The sequence below is a fragment of the Eremomyces bilateralis genome, assembly GCF_010015585.1.
Source record: "Eremomyces bilateralis CBS 781.70 unplaced genomic scaffold P152scaffold_7, whole genome shotgun sequence".
Lineage (NCBI taxonomy): Eukaryota > Fungi > Ascomycota > Dothideomycetes > Eremomycetales > Eremomycetaceae > Eremomyces > Eremomyces bilateralis.
In genome coordinates, this window is record NW_022985073.1 from 791344 (window position 1) to 807736 (window position 16393).

Here is a 16393-nt window from a genome sequence, read left to right on the forward strand (position 1 = left end):
GCCCGCTTACGTTTCTTTTTTTTAGTAATAATAGCCTGCCTTAGGCCCTGGTTCTCCGCCCGTAAGAGAACCATATCGGTTGAAAGCTGTGCGACCGCGGTATATAGTTTTCGAGTCTTCGCGGTTACTACATCACCAACTGCCTTACGTACGACCTATTTCACATGCCTCCAATCCGAAGAGGATAGGTGAGAGTGTCCTGATAAAGAATTAGAGCCCGGTCGGTTCGGTTCTTCACTCATCCCTAGCGCCTGGAGAACGATGAATTCATCCAGTGGATTCAGTCCGGTCTTCCGCCAACTACTCAAGATGTTTTCCTCGGTGAAGGCCTTGCCCCAAGCGATCCAAAATAAGCGGAAAAAGTCTCTTTTCGAGATAGAACAGAGCCCTTGGCTTTCGGAGATGTGGCGGTTGAGTTCCTGACCGTAATATACCGCGAGGGGACTGAAAAGACTGACATCAAGAGGCTGTAGTCGATGGGTGGTGTGAGGGCGGATAACAATACACTAATATCTTGTTTTGATCGTACTAATCCAGAAATCTCATATTAATGTGGCTCCTATGCCCGTTAATCACTAGGAGCCGATACTACCGCCGCGCTTTTGCCTTAGTATACCGATCGAATATGTTCGTCAACCAGTTATACCCTAATTCGTCGTTCGTCTACCCCGTTGGTGAGGATGCAAAAAAGGCGGCATGTTTCTGTGTGTCGAAATCCTGTAACCAAGAGTCCTGGAGACTCCCTGAAAGGGCCTGGTAAATCAATCCAGGCGGTAGCCACGATCCATCCGCACAAATACAGGCAAGTATGGTAATCCACTCGCGATTACCATCGGTCGTAGCTGACAAGCTCTTGTTTTGCCTCATAACCTCTTTTGTGATGATGCGTTTCATCTTGGTCATCATCCCGATTAGGAAGCCCTTCTTATCCATATTGTACATATTCTCCGATACGATCTCATATTCCGCAATTTTTACGCGTAGTAACTCGTAGAAATCACAATAGTCCTTCGCCTTATCCGCACGAGTCCTGGAGCTTTCGATAATACTAAGATATTTGGCGTCGAGTAAGGTGGCGTGCCGTTCCACGAATCGGCCCACCCAATTCTTGCCCACCTCCTGTTTTGCGATATCCGACGCGAAATTCCATACCATCTCAGAGGTAGGGGGAAACCCACGTCTACATAGGTCGTTTATATAGGTAATTAGTCTGGATTCTTTGGTGGGCGCTCAATTTGCCCTAGTGTTGGTAGGCTTCATGCCTGGAGGTAGTGACTTTCCGATGGCGCCTCGACAAAGTAGAACGATCGACTTGGAACTTCTTTGCAATCGCGGTATAATTAGGCTTTTCTTCTAAGGCTAACGCAACAAGAGCCGCCTCAATTGGATCCATTTTGGCAAAGTTATTACAATTCTAACGTTCGAGTGTGCCGATACCAAATCGTGCACGAGGTGGGACCGTGCACGCCGCGGGGAAGACCAGACGACCTCTGACCTCATCTGACCTGACCTATGCGCCTCGCGATTCCTCGCGGTTGCCTTAAATTAATTAAAACAGTGCGCGCGAACCATGTGAACCACCTCCCAAAAATTCCCCTTGAAATTTGCCGCCCTCTAAAAGAATCTTGAACGGTATAATTGCAATTTTATGCTTTGTTTGGAATGGTTTAAACTTCCTAAAATATTATTTAACTGATTCTTTTTTCCTCCATGAAGTTTAAAAGTTAATTCAGGAATGGTAGTGGTGAGAAATTGCCGATTCAAAAGGACAAGTTGAAGTTCAACTGAAATTCCGGAAGAACCTCAAGCTTGACTCTCGTTGCATTTCCACGATCCATTGTCGCCTCTCAACGGCCAGTATAAGTCTGCTCACCTCCCGCCCACATACCTTTTGCAACTGTCCTGTTTCCTCCTAGGATAGTGTTGAAATCATCTAAGAATAAAGCCACTGAAATCACCACTCTTCTCGAAAATATTCCATCACTTGGTGTCTAGCACCTCTCCACTGGCCATCACTGCAGGTGTGTACCACCCAGATTGTTAATATGATTCATGATCGTTACTTCATGTTCTCAGTATGTGCTCATGTATTGTTGCCCGAGTCTCCCTACTCATTGCTTTCTAATGTTATGGATGTTTATGAACAATACTTACTGGATTTGTGTCGAGCAGTCCATCGTCCTTAGGGCCGTACAGTTATAACGACGAAACACAACTGCAGCTCCGACTTGGATCTCAGGATCCAGCCCAATCCATACCTGTAGACTTCGGCTGCAGCTGCACTAGAGCTTCCTCCAGTGCCTGGAAGCTTTGCTTTGGTTCAAGTAACATCATGGGTGCGCACTTGCAATGGCAGCAAGCCCCGCTTGTCGTTCCCCTCCGCGGGCCCCTCGTCCCAGCAGGGACCCAGACAGGCGGGGCTGGCCCGCACGCCACGCCTGTCATACCGGGCCTACTGCCCGGCCCGATAGGGCAAGCCGTTGGATCGGTATCAGGGACCCTTCCTATCAACGTAGTAGCTTCCGGAAATTCCATCTCGGTCCAACCCCAGCACGATCGCACCATCATCGGAATCGAGGTGCGATACAAGGACGGCAGCACCGAACAACTTGACGAATCGCAGTTTCATCAGTGCCCGAAGCTCATTGCTGAGGCAGCGAAGCTTCAGCATGGCGTTGGTGAGCCAAGCGACACAATTATGACTGTGCCCGGCCAAAGCCCGCAGAGCCTGTCGGGGCCCTGCCCTATTTCAGAGATAGGCGCCAGCCTTGACGGTATCGGGTATTTTACCCAAGGTGCAAGCAGGCTGTCTTCGCGCCATTCGTCGCTGCAAATCTCGTCCGACGGAAGCGAGACCTCGAGTGACAGTTCGCGGGGTCGCAGGTCTCGCCATCTTGGAGCTCCAAGTAAGGTCTCCCACCAGGGATATCGAGGAAGTACAGGGCTAACAGGAGCTTAGATGCACGAGCGTATACCGCACCAATGTTGCAACGGTACCTCGATTCGGCAGAAAATGAGGGATGGCCGTTGTTTTCACGCAGCACCCTCTGAGTCTCACAGTCACCTCTGGTGCTGGCACCGAAGAAGTTCTTTCGTCTCGCCTCGAAGTTTTGGTGTAGGCCCAACATTAGCCACCCTACCGTCCAACAAGATCTTATAACTGTTAATAAAAATTAAAAGCTAAGTTAAACCTTATCAAATATTAAAATTATTACGTACTTCCAGCCAAGATATGGTACATACAATGGGGATGTTGGGGTTCGCACAAGCGCGCAGCGCATGTGATCCCCTTCCGCTGTACTTGCATATGGTACCCGAGACAGCGCATATCCGCACCAGTGCTAGAAATTCGCCAGTTTCGGTTCACAACCTTAATTCTGATACAGCATCTACTGTGGGATCTGTTGCACTCTTCATCATTCCAGAGCCCAGAACCATATAGCATTGTTTCTACGATACACACGAACCAGAGCGACCACTGACCAGACGCCAGCCTCTCCACGACTCCACCTCATTTCTACCCTGGTACCTCGTGATGCTCCTTATATCTTAGTCCTTACTAGGAGAGGGTTGGTTAGCGCATAACTACCGGTAGCGGCATATGGATATTGGATAATGTCATCGGATGTCTGGGGAAAATACTCCCGTCCCCACACGGGAATAGCCTTTGCTGCATAGCGCGGTTATTTTCCTAGCTCGATAGCAACGGCGTGCCTTTCCCCCGCGAACTTGTCTAGTTAGCGGCTCACTAATGCTCTAGGTAAAGAGGCGTCTCACATGCGTGATAGGAAGAATACAGGTACACCTCGGAAGTTATCTGATTGATTGTTTTCGTGATGGAAATCTACATGTACAGTCGAGATCCCTTCGGGCCTGGGGGCTCGAAGAAAGGAATGTAGCAGAGGGTTTTTCATATTCGTGTCTAAGTCCTCACGAGCAGTCATGGCGGTTCGATCGATGTTTCGTTCTTCTTGTATCCTCCTTTTCTTTACTCTTGCGTACTGTTTACCTCAAGAATCAGCGTCGCTGTCTCTCCAATCCCGTCAATCATGCGAGAATAGTCCGACTTCAAGGGAGTGTTGGGGGCAGTATAGTATTGATACGGATTACTATACCGTATTTCCAGATACGGGGGTAACAAGAGAGGTATCGATCGCCATGGGGTCATTTCTGGTATGAACCCTTGCGAACTATTTACTAACGATGCAACGAACCAGTATTGGCTAGTTGCCCAAAATGTGACCATCTCACCAGATGGATATGAAAGAAAAGCACTTGTGATCAATGGGACCATGCCCGGGCCGACGATTGAAGCCGACTGGGGAGACACCATAATGATCCACGTTACAAACGAGATGGACGATGGAACTGCTATACACTGGCATGGGATCAGGCAGTTCCACTCTGTTATGGCTGATGGTACGTATAGTTCCTCATGAGCAAACATTCAAGGGCAAATGCTGATTTAGATAGGTGTTCCTGGTGTCACCCAATGTCCTATTCCTCCTGGAGAGACCATGACTTACAAATTCAAAGCAACCCAATATGGGACATCCTGGTAAGCTGGACGCATCATGATGCCTACAATACTAACTTATGCTAGGTATCATTCCCACTTCAGTCTACAACTCGGAGATGGGATGCTCGGTCCTATTGTCATCCACGGACCGGCGACCGCAAACTACGACGTTGATCTTGGCCCGTTCGTAATTCAAGATTGGGGCCACGTCTCGGCATTTACAATCTGGACCGATTGGACTCGACTAGACCAGCAGCACAAACTTGCGCTCTTCCAGCCAGCCTTAGAGAACGGCCTCATTGGTGGTGAAAACACGTATGACTGCACTAAATCGACTGATCCAGCCTGTACAGGACGCGGGAAACGGACCGAAGCCGTTTTCGAACCAGGAAAGAAATATCGTCTCCGCCTCGTCGGTGCTCAAATCGATGGCTACTTCAAATTCACCATCGATGGCCACAAGTTTACCGTCATATCGAATGACTTCGTACCCATAAAACCATATCAAACTGATAACGTTATTATCGTGAGTGGACAGCGCTATGATATCGTTGTTGAAGCCAACCAGCCCATCGGGAATTACTGGATGCGCGCGATCTACCAGACCGCCTGCAATCAGAACGACAATGACAATAAAGACAATATCCGAGGTATTGTGAGATATGCTGGCGCAGCTACGGACGTAGACCCAACAACCAGCCAGTGGTCAGGGATTAAGGACTCTTGCGGTGACGAACCCTACAGTAATTTGGTTCCATGGGTGAAGATGGACGTTGGCGAAAGTTCATACAAAGGAGACCTGCCAGTAAGATGGTAAGCGAAATAAAACCACAATTTGCCGGCGATTAACGAGAAATAGGTATTATGAATTGAACCTGGCCTTCCACTGGACACTTGGTACCGGTACCATGATTGTCAACTGGTCTGACCCCACGGTATCGCAACTTTACCATGGAGACAACCAGTTTGAAGAAAACGACAATGTCATCCGGGTCACCCAGTCTGACAAATGGACCTATTGGGTCATCACTGATCAAACCATCGTAGTAAGTGGCTAACATCGACCGACTCCGATCCTGGCTAAGAGATTCCCACAGAACGTCTATCACCCAATGCATCTCCATGGACACGACCTCTTTGTTTTAGCACAAGGAAGGGGTATCTTCAATCCATTAACAGTGAAGTTGAACACCGTCAACCCGCCCAGGAGGGATACCGTCTCAATAGAAGGGACTGGCTATTTAGTCATCGCGTTCCTGAGCGACAATCCGGGGTGAGTGATGCCACTGCAACTCCTTCTTGTCCAAATCCTCACACTTTTGCCATTTAGGTCATGGTTGTTCCACTGCCACATCGCATGGCATGCAAGCCAGGGGCTCTCGTTACAGTACATGGAACGTGAGTCGGAAATTCCTGGCCTCATCGATGCTTCGTCCGCTAGTGCCATGGATAGCCAGTGCGCGAAGTGGAGGGACTGGTATAAGACAACGGATCATCCTCAGGATGACTCTGGCATCTAATTTATCAGAGATATTTTCTGGAGGGGATTCATGAATGGATGATTAGAAATGCCTAGAAACTAAGATCCGGACGAGTCAACCTCTCAAACTGTCTGGAGATTGGAGTAATAGCTCTCTCTGCTCATCCTTGTACGCTGGGCCCCGGCTTGAAAATGACGCAGATTGCCAGATTCATTGGCTCGGGCGCTCGGGCGGTGGGTTTTCTCCTTTCCGGGCGCCACAGCAGGGTCGAGTCCCCGCAATACCCCAAATGGTCGGGGACTCGGGGGCTTAAGCGCCGCGCACGTGCCTCCCCTGGTCGGTCCTGTGATCAGGCCTCAGGCATTGCTTTCCCATCTCCCATGGCTCAACGATGAACGGTCTGCCTCAACCGGAATCCGTTCCTAGCCAGATGAATTCGCCCTTGTCCTCCCGCAATTAATATATTACGCGTCGCACGTGCTTTTGTTCCGTTCCACCTTGCGCGTGTCATCTTCTCCCTGACGTTCTGCCATCATCAATGAAGATATAGTTGGGCGATAGACATTCATGGCTTCGGCGGGCGGGCCGCCCGGTGAGCTTGAAGATGCCCCTCAAACCGCCACCACACGCTCGAAACTCACCACCGCCCAACGACGGGAGAGGAAGCGGAAGTTGGATCGAGAAGCTCAGCGGGCCGTGAGGGAGAAGACGAAGAATCACATCGCGTACCTGGAAGGGCTGGTGAAAGCCCTCCAGAACCCGGAGGGAAACGATGGTCGCATGCAGGAGCTGGTTGCACAGATTGAAAACGGCCATGAAGAGGCGAAGGTGCTGAAGGAGGCGTTGGGAAGTATTGGGAAGATCGTGAACGGGATCGCCAAAAATGGTAACGATGAGGACCACATGTCGATTGTGAAGTCGGAAGATCGCGGTCCTCCAGGCAGCGGAGATATGCCTGGCCAAAGTGCTGTCGCCAGTTCTTCTACCTCTCCGCCAGAATCGAATTCCACAAGCATCAGGTCTATGTCGGGGGACCAACAAGCGGGCAATCTACCCTCTAGAACCAATCCGTTTGCTTCCGGAGCGGCTCAGGCTGAGGCTTCGAATCCAATCATTGATGAACCATTATATGGTGTCATTGATGCGGAGCCATACATTCAAGATCACCGTTCAACCGGAGGAAACTCGGTGCCCACAGCAGCGGGAGCTGCATTCGCCAACGCGACACCGACCGTTCCCCCTTATCCCCTCGTAAACCCAGCTCTTATTGAGCAGGGGAGGAGTATCAAGTCCTTGGATGGCACCGTAAACCGACAATCGAGTGACGACTTTAACAATAGCGAGCGATATTGGTCATCATATTCCATTCCACCGCTAACCAACGAAACTACTAGCCTGGTTGAGCTTAAACAGGTAATCAAAGACACCGTCAACATGGTCATGATGAGCCCAGGCCTTCAAAGCAAGTTCTGGTATTTGGGTGGAATGATTCTCCAGCACCTGTTGAACCGACCAGATGCTCCATTGACCCCACGTCATATGGACGAGGACATAGCCATTCGGGCCTGTTTGCATGGCTGGCAGGCGGTGGAGCAACAATATGTGCTGGATGGTTGTTGGCAGTGGTTGAAGGTGTTGGATACGCATATGTACTCCCACCTTGGGTTCCCCGAGAGAATGGCGATCCTGAGGATCAAGAGGACAAAGTTTCTGGTAAGCCGGTTATTGCATCTCGTGCGATCCGAGACTAACCAGCGGTCTAGGCTCAAGTCAAACAGGATATGACATATGAACTCAAGTTACCTGCATTCATGAAGCCAAGGTTAGTCCTACCTCATTCTCAGTCACCTGGTTCTAACTTCGACTAGACCAGCTCAAGAGAATGTCCAACATGACGCCCTAGTTGAATATTTCGTCTGGTAAGTTACACTACCCACCGAATATGTCACTTGACTGACAGCGCAGGCCTGGCATGCGGGAACACATCCTGTTCTCTCCTACCAAGTACGCTACCGACGCCTTTATGGAACCCTTCCGTCAAAACCTCCATTTCCTCTGGCCACACGAACCCCAGGACATCTACCAACGCGACCACGCAACCGGCCTCTACAACTTCAGCGACCTTTGGACTAGCCATATGGCGCACATCGGGTGCTGGCGCATCAACTCCGATTTCTTCGAGGTATACCCGCATCTTCGGCCCGACATCCCGTGCTCGACGGAGAGTCCGGTGAATTCGCGGGCACTGGTCAAGAAGACATTCAACGACGTCGCGAGGAGAATATGCACGTCGGAGACCACCAATCGCGCGGACGGCGCGGGCAGAGGGTCCGTATCGCTTTTCGGAGAGCAGGACGAGGAGGAGCAGAAACAAAACGAGAACGAGCAATTTTGTAGCCCGCATACGATGGCGACGGTGCCAGTGGATACGTTGCTCTCATTTACGACTCGGAATTGATTATCGATACCCCGTGGAGGGTGAAGTTGGGGTTTGTGGCGTCAAGAGGCACACCGGACCGGATTTTGCTGGTTTCGATGAGCCATGGAACGACGCACGACTTGGGATGCGGTAACCGGTGTTTTGTGGTTTGAATACTTGGAGAAAAATCAGTGCCTATCAAAAGCAGGGGCGTATAGGTAGACTTTATGGTAGCACTGCTTTACCAGGCGAGTGATTCGACTCGACTGATATGCCGAATGTACAACCGAACGACGCGGTGATGGAGTTAATTGCAGATATTTCGGTCATGTTCTTCATCTAGGCGCGTTGAGAGGATTATTGAGAGATATCAACACAAGTCTAGAGCCAGACTACGGAACTCATTCATTGGAAACTTATGCCCATGGATTTTAATATAATCATTAGTAATTTCCATACGGCTTGTGCATTCGATCGAATGTCTTCGTTTCGGTCGTGATTCGACGCTTCTTCTCGACCAGGAAATCTGGCCGACCTGAGGAGCCAATCCCCAGCAGAACTCCAACATCCCCACGCACCACCTCCCCTTTTCATCTTCATCGCTGCTCCAATGGCCAAACGCTCATTCAGAACCTCCATCCGGACTTCTAGATTTCGATACCATATCTCAATCCAATTAACAAGCCAGTCGCAAGTAGGCAGGTACGGACATAATGATGGCTCTGTGGTCGGCGCTCGTCCCACCAAACAGGAGGCCCATCACGGCATTTGCTACTAGACTTGAAACCATCCAGCCACGGAGAGCCCTTCGGCTCTGAACAATCCATGGTCTCGACCTTTCTTCTTTGTTTAAGTGGCAAATTTCACATCCATCCATACGATGAAGATCGACTGCAATGATGATGCTAGTTTACTTGGCTCGAAACGGCTGAAGATGAGAAAAGTCTTCGCCGGGTCGAGTACCTGTACGCTTTGGGCAGATGCTCCTGCCGTATATTGATTGATGGGGCATCTGGATCAGATTGAGCGTCTGTATATTAATCTCGGATCATGGCCCGGTAGGTCATTTCGCAGTCTACGATCAGCATTGTCAAAGTCCAGCATTTCTTCCATTTTTGTCCTTGTTCCATGCGGCGTCATTTTTAGAACCATTCGTACCCCTTCATTATGAAGCGCTCCCTTTTTGGAGACGCCCTTTCTTCTCTCCTCGCTCTCCTCCCCGTCTCGACTCCCTCCCCTCAGCCGATTCCAACGCTACCTCCCGTCCTTGCAGTGCCGACCTCCCCTCCCTCCGCCGCCGACCCTAGCCGCCTCTGCAATGGCCAGTCCAGTTACTGCTCGCGCAAATACACCGAGATCGCCTTCATCGGTGCACACGACTCGCCCTTCGTCGGCATATTGCCCACGCAGAACCAAGGCCTGGAGGTGACGGAGCAGCTAGATAAGGGGGTGCGGTACCTACAGGGGCAAACGCAGACGGACGGGGGAACGTTGAATCTGTGCCACACGGCGTGTGCATTGGAAGATGCGGGGCCCATAGAAGACTATTTGCACACGGTGAAGGCATTCTTGGAAGGGAACCCCGGTGAGGTGGTCACGCTGTTGTTTGTGAATGGAGACCGAACCCCCATTGAGGAGTGGAAAGCAGCGTTCGAGGAGACGGGAATTCACGAGTATGCATATGCACCAGAGAAAAAGCCATTGCCGATGGGCGAGTGGCCGACATTGGGGGAGATGATTGATATGGGGAAGAGATTGGTGGTCTTCCTCGGTATAGCTTCTCCCTAACCGGGTCTCTCCGATTTTATATCCCCCAATTACCCAAACTAATAAGGAATCCTTCTCAAGACACCGGCGCCGATCAATCCAAAGTCCCCTACCTCATCGACGAATTCTCCCACTACTTCGAAACCCCCTTCGGCGTCACCGACCCCAGCTTCCCGGACTGCTCACTCGACCGCCCTAAGAGCGACCGCCCGTCGGAAACCGCGTCGTCACGCATGTACATCGTCAACCACTTTTTGAACGTCGAGCTGCTCCCGGGCTTGAAGGTCCCGGACCGGATGAAGGCACCGCAGACGAACGCCGCGGAGGGGAATGGCGGGGTGTTGAAGCAGGTGGGGATCTGTCAGACGAATTGGGAGAGGAGGCCGAATGTGGTGTTGTTGGATTATGTTGAGTTCGCGGACGTGAAGGAGTTAGAGAGGATATTGAATCGTCCTTGAAGTATCTTTTTACTTTTTAGGCTCCTCGTGGTTGGAATAGTGACGGGAAGCTGGAATGAAAAGCCATGGCGCATTCATAGCCTGCTATCGATATTATCTTATTGTCTATTGACATTTACCTGCGGGAATAAGGCTCACGCATAGGCGACAAATATTACACGATTGTATCATACATTGTTATGCCAAACGCTCGCATGAATGCACTGTTCACACCACCCAACGTCCCAACCTGCACCACAACTCCTCTCCATACATTTTCCCGCTCTTCAACTTCTCGAACCCTCTGACAACGCCCTCTTCGGTGCATTCAATCCATGCCTAGGCACCAGGAGTTGATAGGTAAATAGGACTCTCCTGAACCAAGTCAGAAACGGGACTGTTCGACACCATCCACGTGATCACATCAGGTGACAGCGCGCTAGACTGGAAATCTGTCATGTGCGCTAGACCCAAACAGGTTGACCCCATAACATCCTCCCCCGACTTGAACGGTTCCATGCCGAATCTCAAATTCGTTATGTTAACCTACCTGTATTATTACCTCGTGAACTCCTGCGCGATCCCGTCAGACCATCTTGAGTTCCCCTAGTCGCCGCGCCGCCCAGGCAGGTCAATCATCATGCCGCGTCCGAAACGAAAGAAAGTAGTATCGGCAGACGCGGTCAAGACGACGCGTGTGACGCGCAATCAATCCCTCCCCTCCGCCGATCACCAAGGTGCTGTGGCAAAACCGGCCACAAAGAGAGGCGCAACGAAGCAGAAGACATCTCCACGAACTGAAGATGCCTTGGACAACTTGACAATGGCTGGCGGTTTACCCACGAACTCGGCTTCAAGTGGGGGTGTGGGGAGCGGCCATGAAGAAGGTCATGCGCCAGGTCGTGGGCCACCAAAAGCAACCGGAAATAGAGGACTCGGTGAACCAAAAAAGAGACGGGAGTCCTCTCGCAAGGTCTCGAAACCGATTGATCAACGACGCAAGCTCTCCACCACCGCCCGAGCAGCCCTCGAGACCATGACGGAGCCGAGCGCTGTTGTAAACCCCAAGCGACCTGCAGATAGCCCGCAGACAATTGTACCCGCGCAGAAAAGTACACCCGAGCGTGAAAGGTTGTCCTCACCTGGATTATACAGCCTTAGTTCAGAAGGAGAGGCGGCGCAAGCGAAGCTGGAAGCAGATCTGCGACGACGGAGCGGGCTTCAAGGGGCTCGCATACCAGGGTCGACGCTTAAAGTCCAGAGCACTCCTGGCGTAGAGAAGTCAATACATGCGCTAACGAATTTTCGCCGACGGCCACGGCAGCCTAGCTTCTTGCGGATGGTACAGCAACACGGAGATTCTGGCATGTCTGATATTGATGGACTGGAGCCGGACGATGAGTCAACTCCCCTGCAGTTCGGTCGCAGACAGGGTAGAAGTTCGCTCGAATCTGGGGAGAGCATGCTAGGCTCGCTTAGGTCAGAGGATTTGCGCTCGTCGGCATCAAGAAAGCGGAAGAGACCTTCGGATGAGGTTCAAGTACCTAGATCATCGCCTACGCCCCGTTCTTCCGCGAGCAATCAGGATCTACTGTCGAGCCCCCCTGTTTCCCAAGGAAGGATGGACAGAGTACCAGATACTCAAGAGCAGCAAGCCGACGCGCAGTCGTCCCTCTTATCCGAACCATTCAGCGAGACGAACGCTCCACCCCTCTGCTCGAGCTCAACGCAGACGCCAGTCAACTCACCTACCCGCCCTAAAATCACCCCCGCAAACACTCGAAAGTCCACAAGACCTCAAAACCCATCTTTCAGCACCGCTAAATTGCAGAGTCTACTCCCTCAGCGTCGCCAACATCTAGGTCGGAAGGCAAAAAATACTGCGTTCGACATCCGAAGTGATTCCGAAGAGGGGAGTGGAAGGGAAGAATCGCCAGACGAGTTGGCGCGGTCGAAGAGTCGTCCGAGGAAGAAGCAAGTCGGTAACCAGGCAGCTCAACCAAAGGCGACATCAGGGCGCGTGAATACGAAGTCCAAATCTCGATCTCGTGGACTCACTGAGTCTCCAGCGGTGAACAAAAAGTCAAAACCAGCTCGTGTATCCGTAGCAGCAGAAAAACGAATCTATGGTCGCCGCCAGAGCCAAGCCGATTCCGAGAAAGAGAACGATATCACATACATCTCTTCCAACGATACCTCCTCGACATCCGAAGCCGAAGACGTCTCCATCCCTACGGGCCGTAGGACGGGCAAATCTGCGGAGAAGCAAGCAATAGATAGAGACTTGTCAAAGAGCAAGTCGTTGCTGGCCGCGGCTGCGAAGTTTGCTGAGGTGGACCAATGGGATATGGAGTTTGAGAGTATGAGTCAGGAGACAGGTCGAGGATCGAGTCCATGGCGATGATTTGGGCGCTAGGGTTCCGCATAGCGATGCAATGTGGTGGTCCATTTGTATTTGAAAGCGCTGGCAAGAACGAATTCTAAGTCTTGCGACTGTACACATCGTGGGTTATGGCGTACGGACGGTTCTGCTGATGACGAGCATACGAGCGGGAGAGCGATTAGCGTGGTTGTCCATTTCATGAATACTATTACGAAAACCAAATAAGCACCAAAACTCGTTTGTTTGCAATGGGTTACAAAGATGCCGAACACTTTTCTTTCGAGCAAGTTCAGGATTGAACCGCCGAGTTTCCGCTTCCCCCTCCTGCTACTCAGGGCCAAAAAAAGACATTTTTCTCTGTCTGGATGGTGTGGGCACGAACAACCGTGATATTCTTATCGCCAAGCTGGTTAGCGGGAGTAGTACGCGTGCTTTTATGGTCACTAGTTTAGTTGATGATTGCCACAAGGTAGATGGAAGCTCTGAGGTACCGATACACCTGAAGCAGCAATGCGTTCGACTTGCGTTCTGTGGTGAGTAACACAGGAAGGAAGATATTAGAAGAGGAAGTCGGAGGAAGAGGAAGAGAAAGTGGGGAGGAAGAATGAGGAAGAGGGAGTAAAATTGAAGAGCTTTACACCTAGCTAAGTGGAGTGAATGTGATGATGATGGAGGGAGTAATAATCATTTTAATAATGATGAGGATAACATGAAGGGACTGATGATGATAAAACCCACATGCAGGCAGAAATCCAACTCAGACACTTGATCAGATCTAATCTTGATCAGGCACCAACTCCAGTAAACAGATCTTGAAGCATTTGAGGAATCGATAGACTGGAAGCATACGGTACCCCGGCGTTTCTTGAAAACTATTCACATTGCCTCGAGTAACTAGATCTTCCCTTACCTAGAAGTACCGCGCAGCAGATCCCATATGGTCTTCCAATGCAATCTTTCGTCAGCCGGGAGTGTGCACTGACCTCTCTGTGCCGTCATTGACCATTACCATCCGACCTGGATACACCAACGCATCAAGGTTTGGCAATCATGGTGGGCAAGCAGGCCATACATCGTGATCGATCTAGCTCTTCAGGTCCAGGCGGATTCGGTCCTGAACGCTCCTGTGTTGCCTTTTTCTCGCGCAAAATGGCACACTCCCTTCTCCATGCTTTGCTGATCACTTCGAAGTCAGTCGTACAGTTCTGAGCTCTTGTGTTGCAGTTTCCGCAGGCACAAATGAATTCTCCGTCCTCCATGCTTCTGTTGGCGATTTCTATCGCAGATGTACCGTTCATATTGCGTCCTATCTCATAATGGTTACTGTAGACACCTGTATCCTGTACCTGGAAGGCCCGGGCATCATATATGCAATCCATGTGTTCCTCAGGTCGATGTTTGATGTGGTTATTCCGTACGCCTTCATAGATCGAAGACTGGAGATGTGTCGTTTCCAATAACTGGCTCTAATAATTGGCTCTGGCTACTTACTTCTTATGCCTGAGGCACCCACTACCCCTGAATTTTCGTCCCCCAACACACGCCACATCCGCCACTCAGCCATGGCAATCCAAAAAACATAGATTTCATCCACCCTAAGCCTCCAAAAAAATCAGCTGCAAGGAGAATTGATCCCAGAGCCTTGGAAAATAAAAAAAACTGTAGACTCTTCTTGCGTAACATGTGTCATCCTTAGTGCAGGGGCCATGCTAATCTTCTCTGTATCGTTTCAAATTGACCAAATGCCCGAAGGCAACTTAATTTGAAGTTTTTAAAAATATATATTAATCTTTTCCACCATACAACTAAGACAGAAAGGCATGAAAGTGCCGAGCCAACCGTTCGACCTCACAGAAACATGGTAACTGATGGTGCTACAGCTCGAACTTCAACACAAACATCGCAACATGAAGTTCGTCACTGAAACCGAACACTAGGAATATTAGTGCTCAACTCGAATTTTTTATTTTTTATTTTTTATTTTTATTAATATGTACTACATCACTTGAGTTCAGAAAAGTCTTCCTATCTATCTGTGTCAAACTTGTTGTACATACATCTGGGGGAAAGCCTCTTGCGGTGACAAAGCCCCAAAGGATAATAGATAACATTGACCGGATTCCATCCTTGAGCCTATCGTTATTTCCCTTTTCCTCCTATTGTTCGGCGGTCTCACCACTCCCTTAGGAGGGTAAGGGTTGAAACTCTGCCCTCATTTATTTTACTAATTATGCAGCATAACGGAGTATTCTGAAGGTCCCAATTCGAACCCTCACTAGAATAAATTGCCATATTTTAAAGATTCTGTGATATGCTTCTGCCTTCAGGGCCATCAATTCTTCCCCCAGATCACAGATGGAGCATCGTCCATCGAAATATCCGGTCGACACGGCGCAGGAATTGTCTCAAATCTCGCCGCGAAGCGCGTCGACCTCAATCTTCCGCTTTGCCCAGGGAGTACCGGATACGAGCTGTGGCTTGAAGCTGAATATTTCCAGAGAAGTTAGGAATTAGGACACACACACCTGTTTCACATCGACAATAATCCAGTTCTCTCCATCCAACAAATATTCTCGCATTTCTCTGGTTAATTTTCCTTTCCAAAACTTCCCGTTTTCCTAATCGAGTCCTAACGCTACCAACCCCTGCTGCGGTCCGCGCCTTTCATGTCTGAATCCTGCACCGCCTCCGGCCCACCCTCACGCGAAATATCGTCCCGCACCGCCTGATTCGGTCGAAACGCGCCACAAGGGCAGGGGTGCGCGCCTTGATCGTCCGTATTGGATGCCCAAGCCACCACCCGCCTTATAGGCTTGATGATATGGGCGAGACGTCGGGATGGGAAGGGGTCTGGTGAGCGGAGGCTTGCGTCATGGGGACACGCAGATCTGCGCTGAGGATCGCGTGTAGTGACCAGCATCTTGGTGGGGACGGAGGCGTTGGGAATTGTGGCTGTTTGATGGTGCTTTAGGGCGCGGGGCGTAGAAAGGGGGGAAATTCGGTGGCGATGAAGCCTAAAGGGCGGAGGGCGGGGTGGAGGGCGACTATGGCGGGGGACCAGAAATGTCAGGACTGTATTTTGTAGAGGGAAATTTCACAGGAAAACCGGATGTTCAGGGTATCAATCGAATTTGGATTGAAATCAGCTATCTAGTTTTCATGGGAGATCTAAGGACCTTCAACCAAAGGCAACGTAACCTATCGTGCAAGTATGCGAGCGACCAGAGCGGATCTGTAAATCATGCATGTATGTACTTCGCAATGTCCCGTGGCAGAAATCTGCCGAACGACGTTCAATCTCTTGACCAAGCAAGTAAGAACTGAGACTAGAATATCCAAGCGTTTTTTCGCGTCATGGGGATGTGATTCTGTGATGCTGAGCCCCGC

The 16393-nt window shown here is 50.4% G+C and overlaps 5 protein-coding genes across 5 annotated transcripts; all 5 read left to right on the forward strand.

The window, feature by feature from the left end:
* The first annotated feature begins 1603 nt into the window (after positions 1 to 1603).
* P152DRAFT_481482 (uncharacterized protein) lies at positions 1604 to 3191 on the forward strand. The gene is made up of 3 exons (XM_033681823.1): positions 1604 to 2075; positions 2173 to 2906; positions 2960 to 3191. The coding sequence occupies exons 1-3, from the start codon at positions 2053 to 2055 to the stop codon at positions 3049 to 3051; spliced, it is 849 nt and encodes a 282-aa protein (XP_033535020.1). The 5' UTR covers positions 1604 to 2052; the 3' UTR covers positions 3052 to 3191.
* Positions 3192 to 3957: 766 nt separating this feature from the next.
* On the forward strand, positions 3958 to 6039 carry P152DRAFT_395179 (uncharacterized protein; the record flags this gene model as incomplete). The annotated part of the gene is made up of 7 exons (XM_033676292.1): positions 3958 to 4146; positions 4218 to 4419; positions 4474 to 4558; positions 4604 to 5332; positions 5379 to 5565; positions 5617 to 5792; positions 5850 to 6039. The coding sequence occupies 7 exons, from the start codon at positions 3958 to 3960 to the stop codon at positions 6037 to 6039; spliced, it is 1758 nt and encodes a 585-aa protein (XP_033535021.1).
* A 357-nt stretch (positions 6040 to 6396) lies between these two features.
* On the forward strand, positions 6397 to 8881 carry P152DRAFT_481484 (uncharacterized protein). Its single transcript, XM_033681824.1, has 4 exons — positions 6397 to 7713; positions 7764 to 7822; positions 7869 to 7919; positions 7966 to 8881. Exons 1-4 carry the CDS (start codon positions 6568 to 6570, stop codon positions 8456 to 8458), a joined length of 1749 nt encoding a protein of 582 aa, XP_033535022.1. The 5' UTR covers positions 6397 to 6567; the 3' UTR covers positions 8459 to 8881.
* Positions 8882 to 9422: 541 nt separating this feature from the next.
* P152DRAFT_506974 (PLC-like phosphodiesterase) lies at positions 9423 to 10965 on the forward strand (the record flags this gene model as incomplete). Its single annotated transcript, XM_033682510.1, has 3 exons — positions 9423 to 9477; positions 9693 to 10190; positions 10268 to 10965. 3 exons carry the CDS (start codon positions 9423 to 9425, stop codon positions 10642 to 10644), a joined length of 930 nt encoding a protein of 309 aa, XP_033535023.1. The 3' UTR covers positions 10645 to 10965.
* A 298-nt stretch (positions 10966 to 11263) lies between these two features.
* On the forward strand, positions 11264 to 13027 carry P152DRAFT_448699 (uncharacterized protein; the record flags this gene model as incomplete). The annotated part of the gene is made up of 1 exon (XM_033678072.1): positions 11264 to 13027. One exon carries the CDS (start codon positions 11264 to 11266, stop codon positions 13025 to 13027), a length of 1764 nt encoding a protein of 587 aa, XP_033535024.1.
* Between the last annotated feature and the right edge of the window lie 3366 nt (positions 13028 to 16393).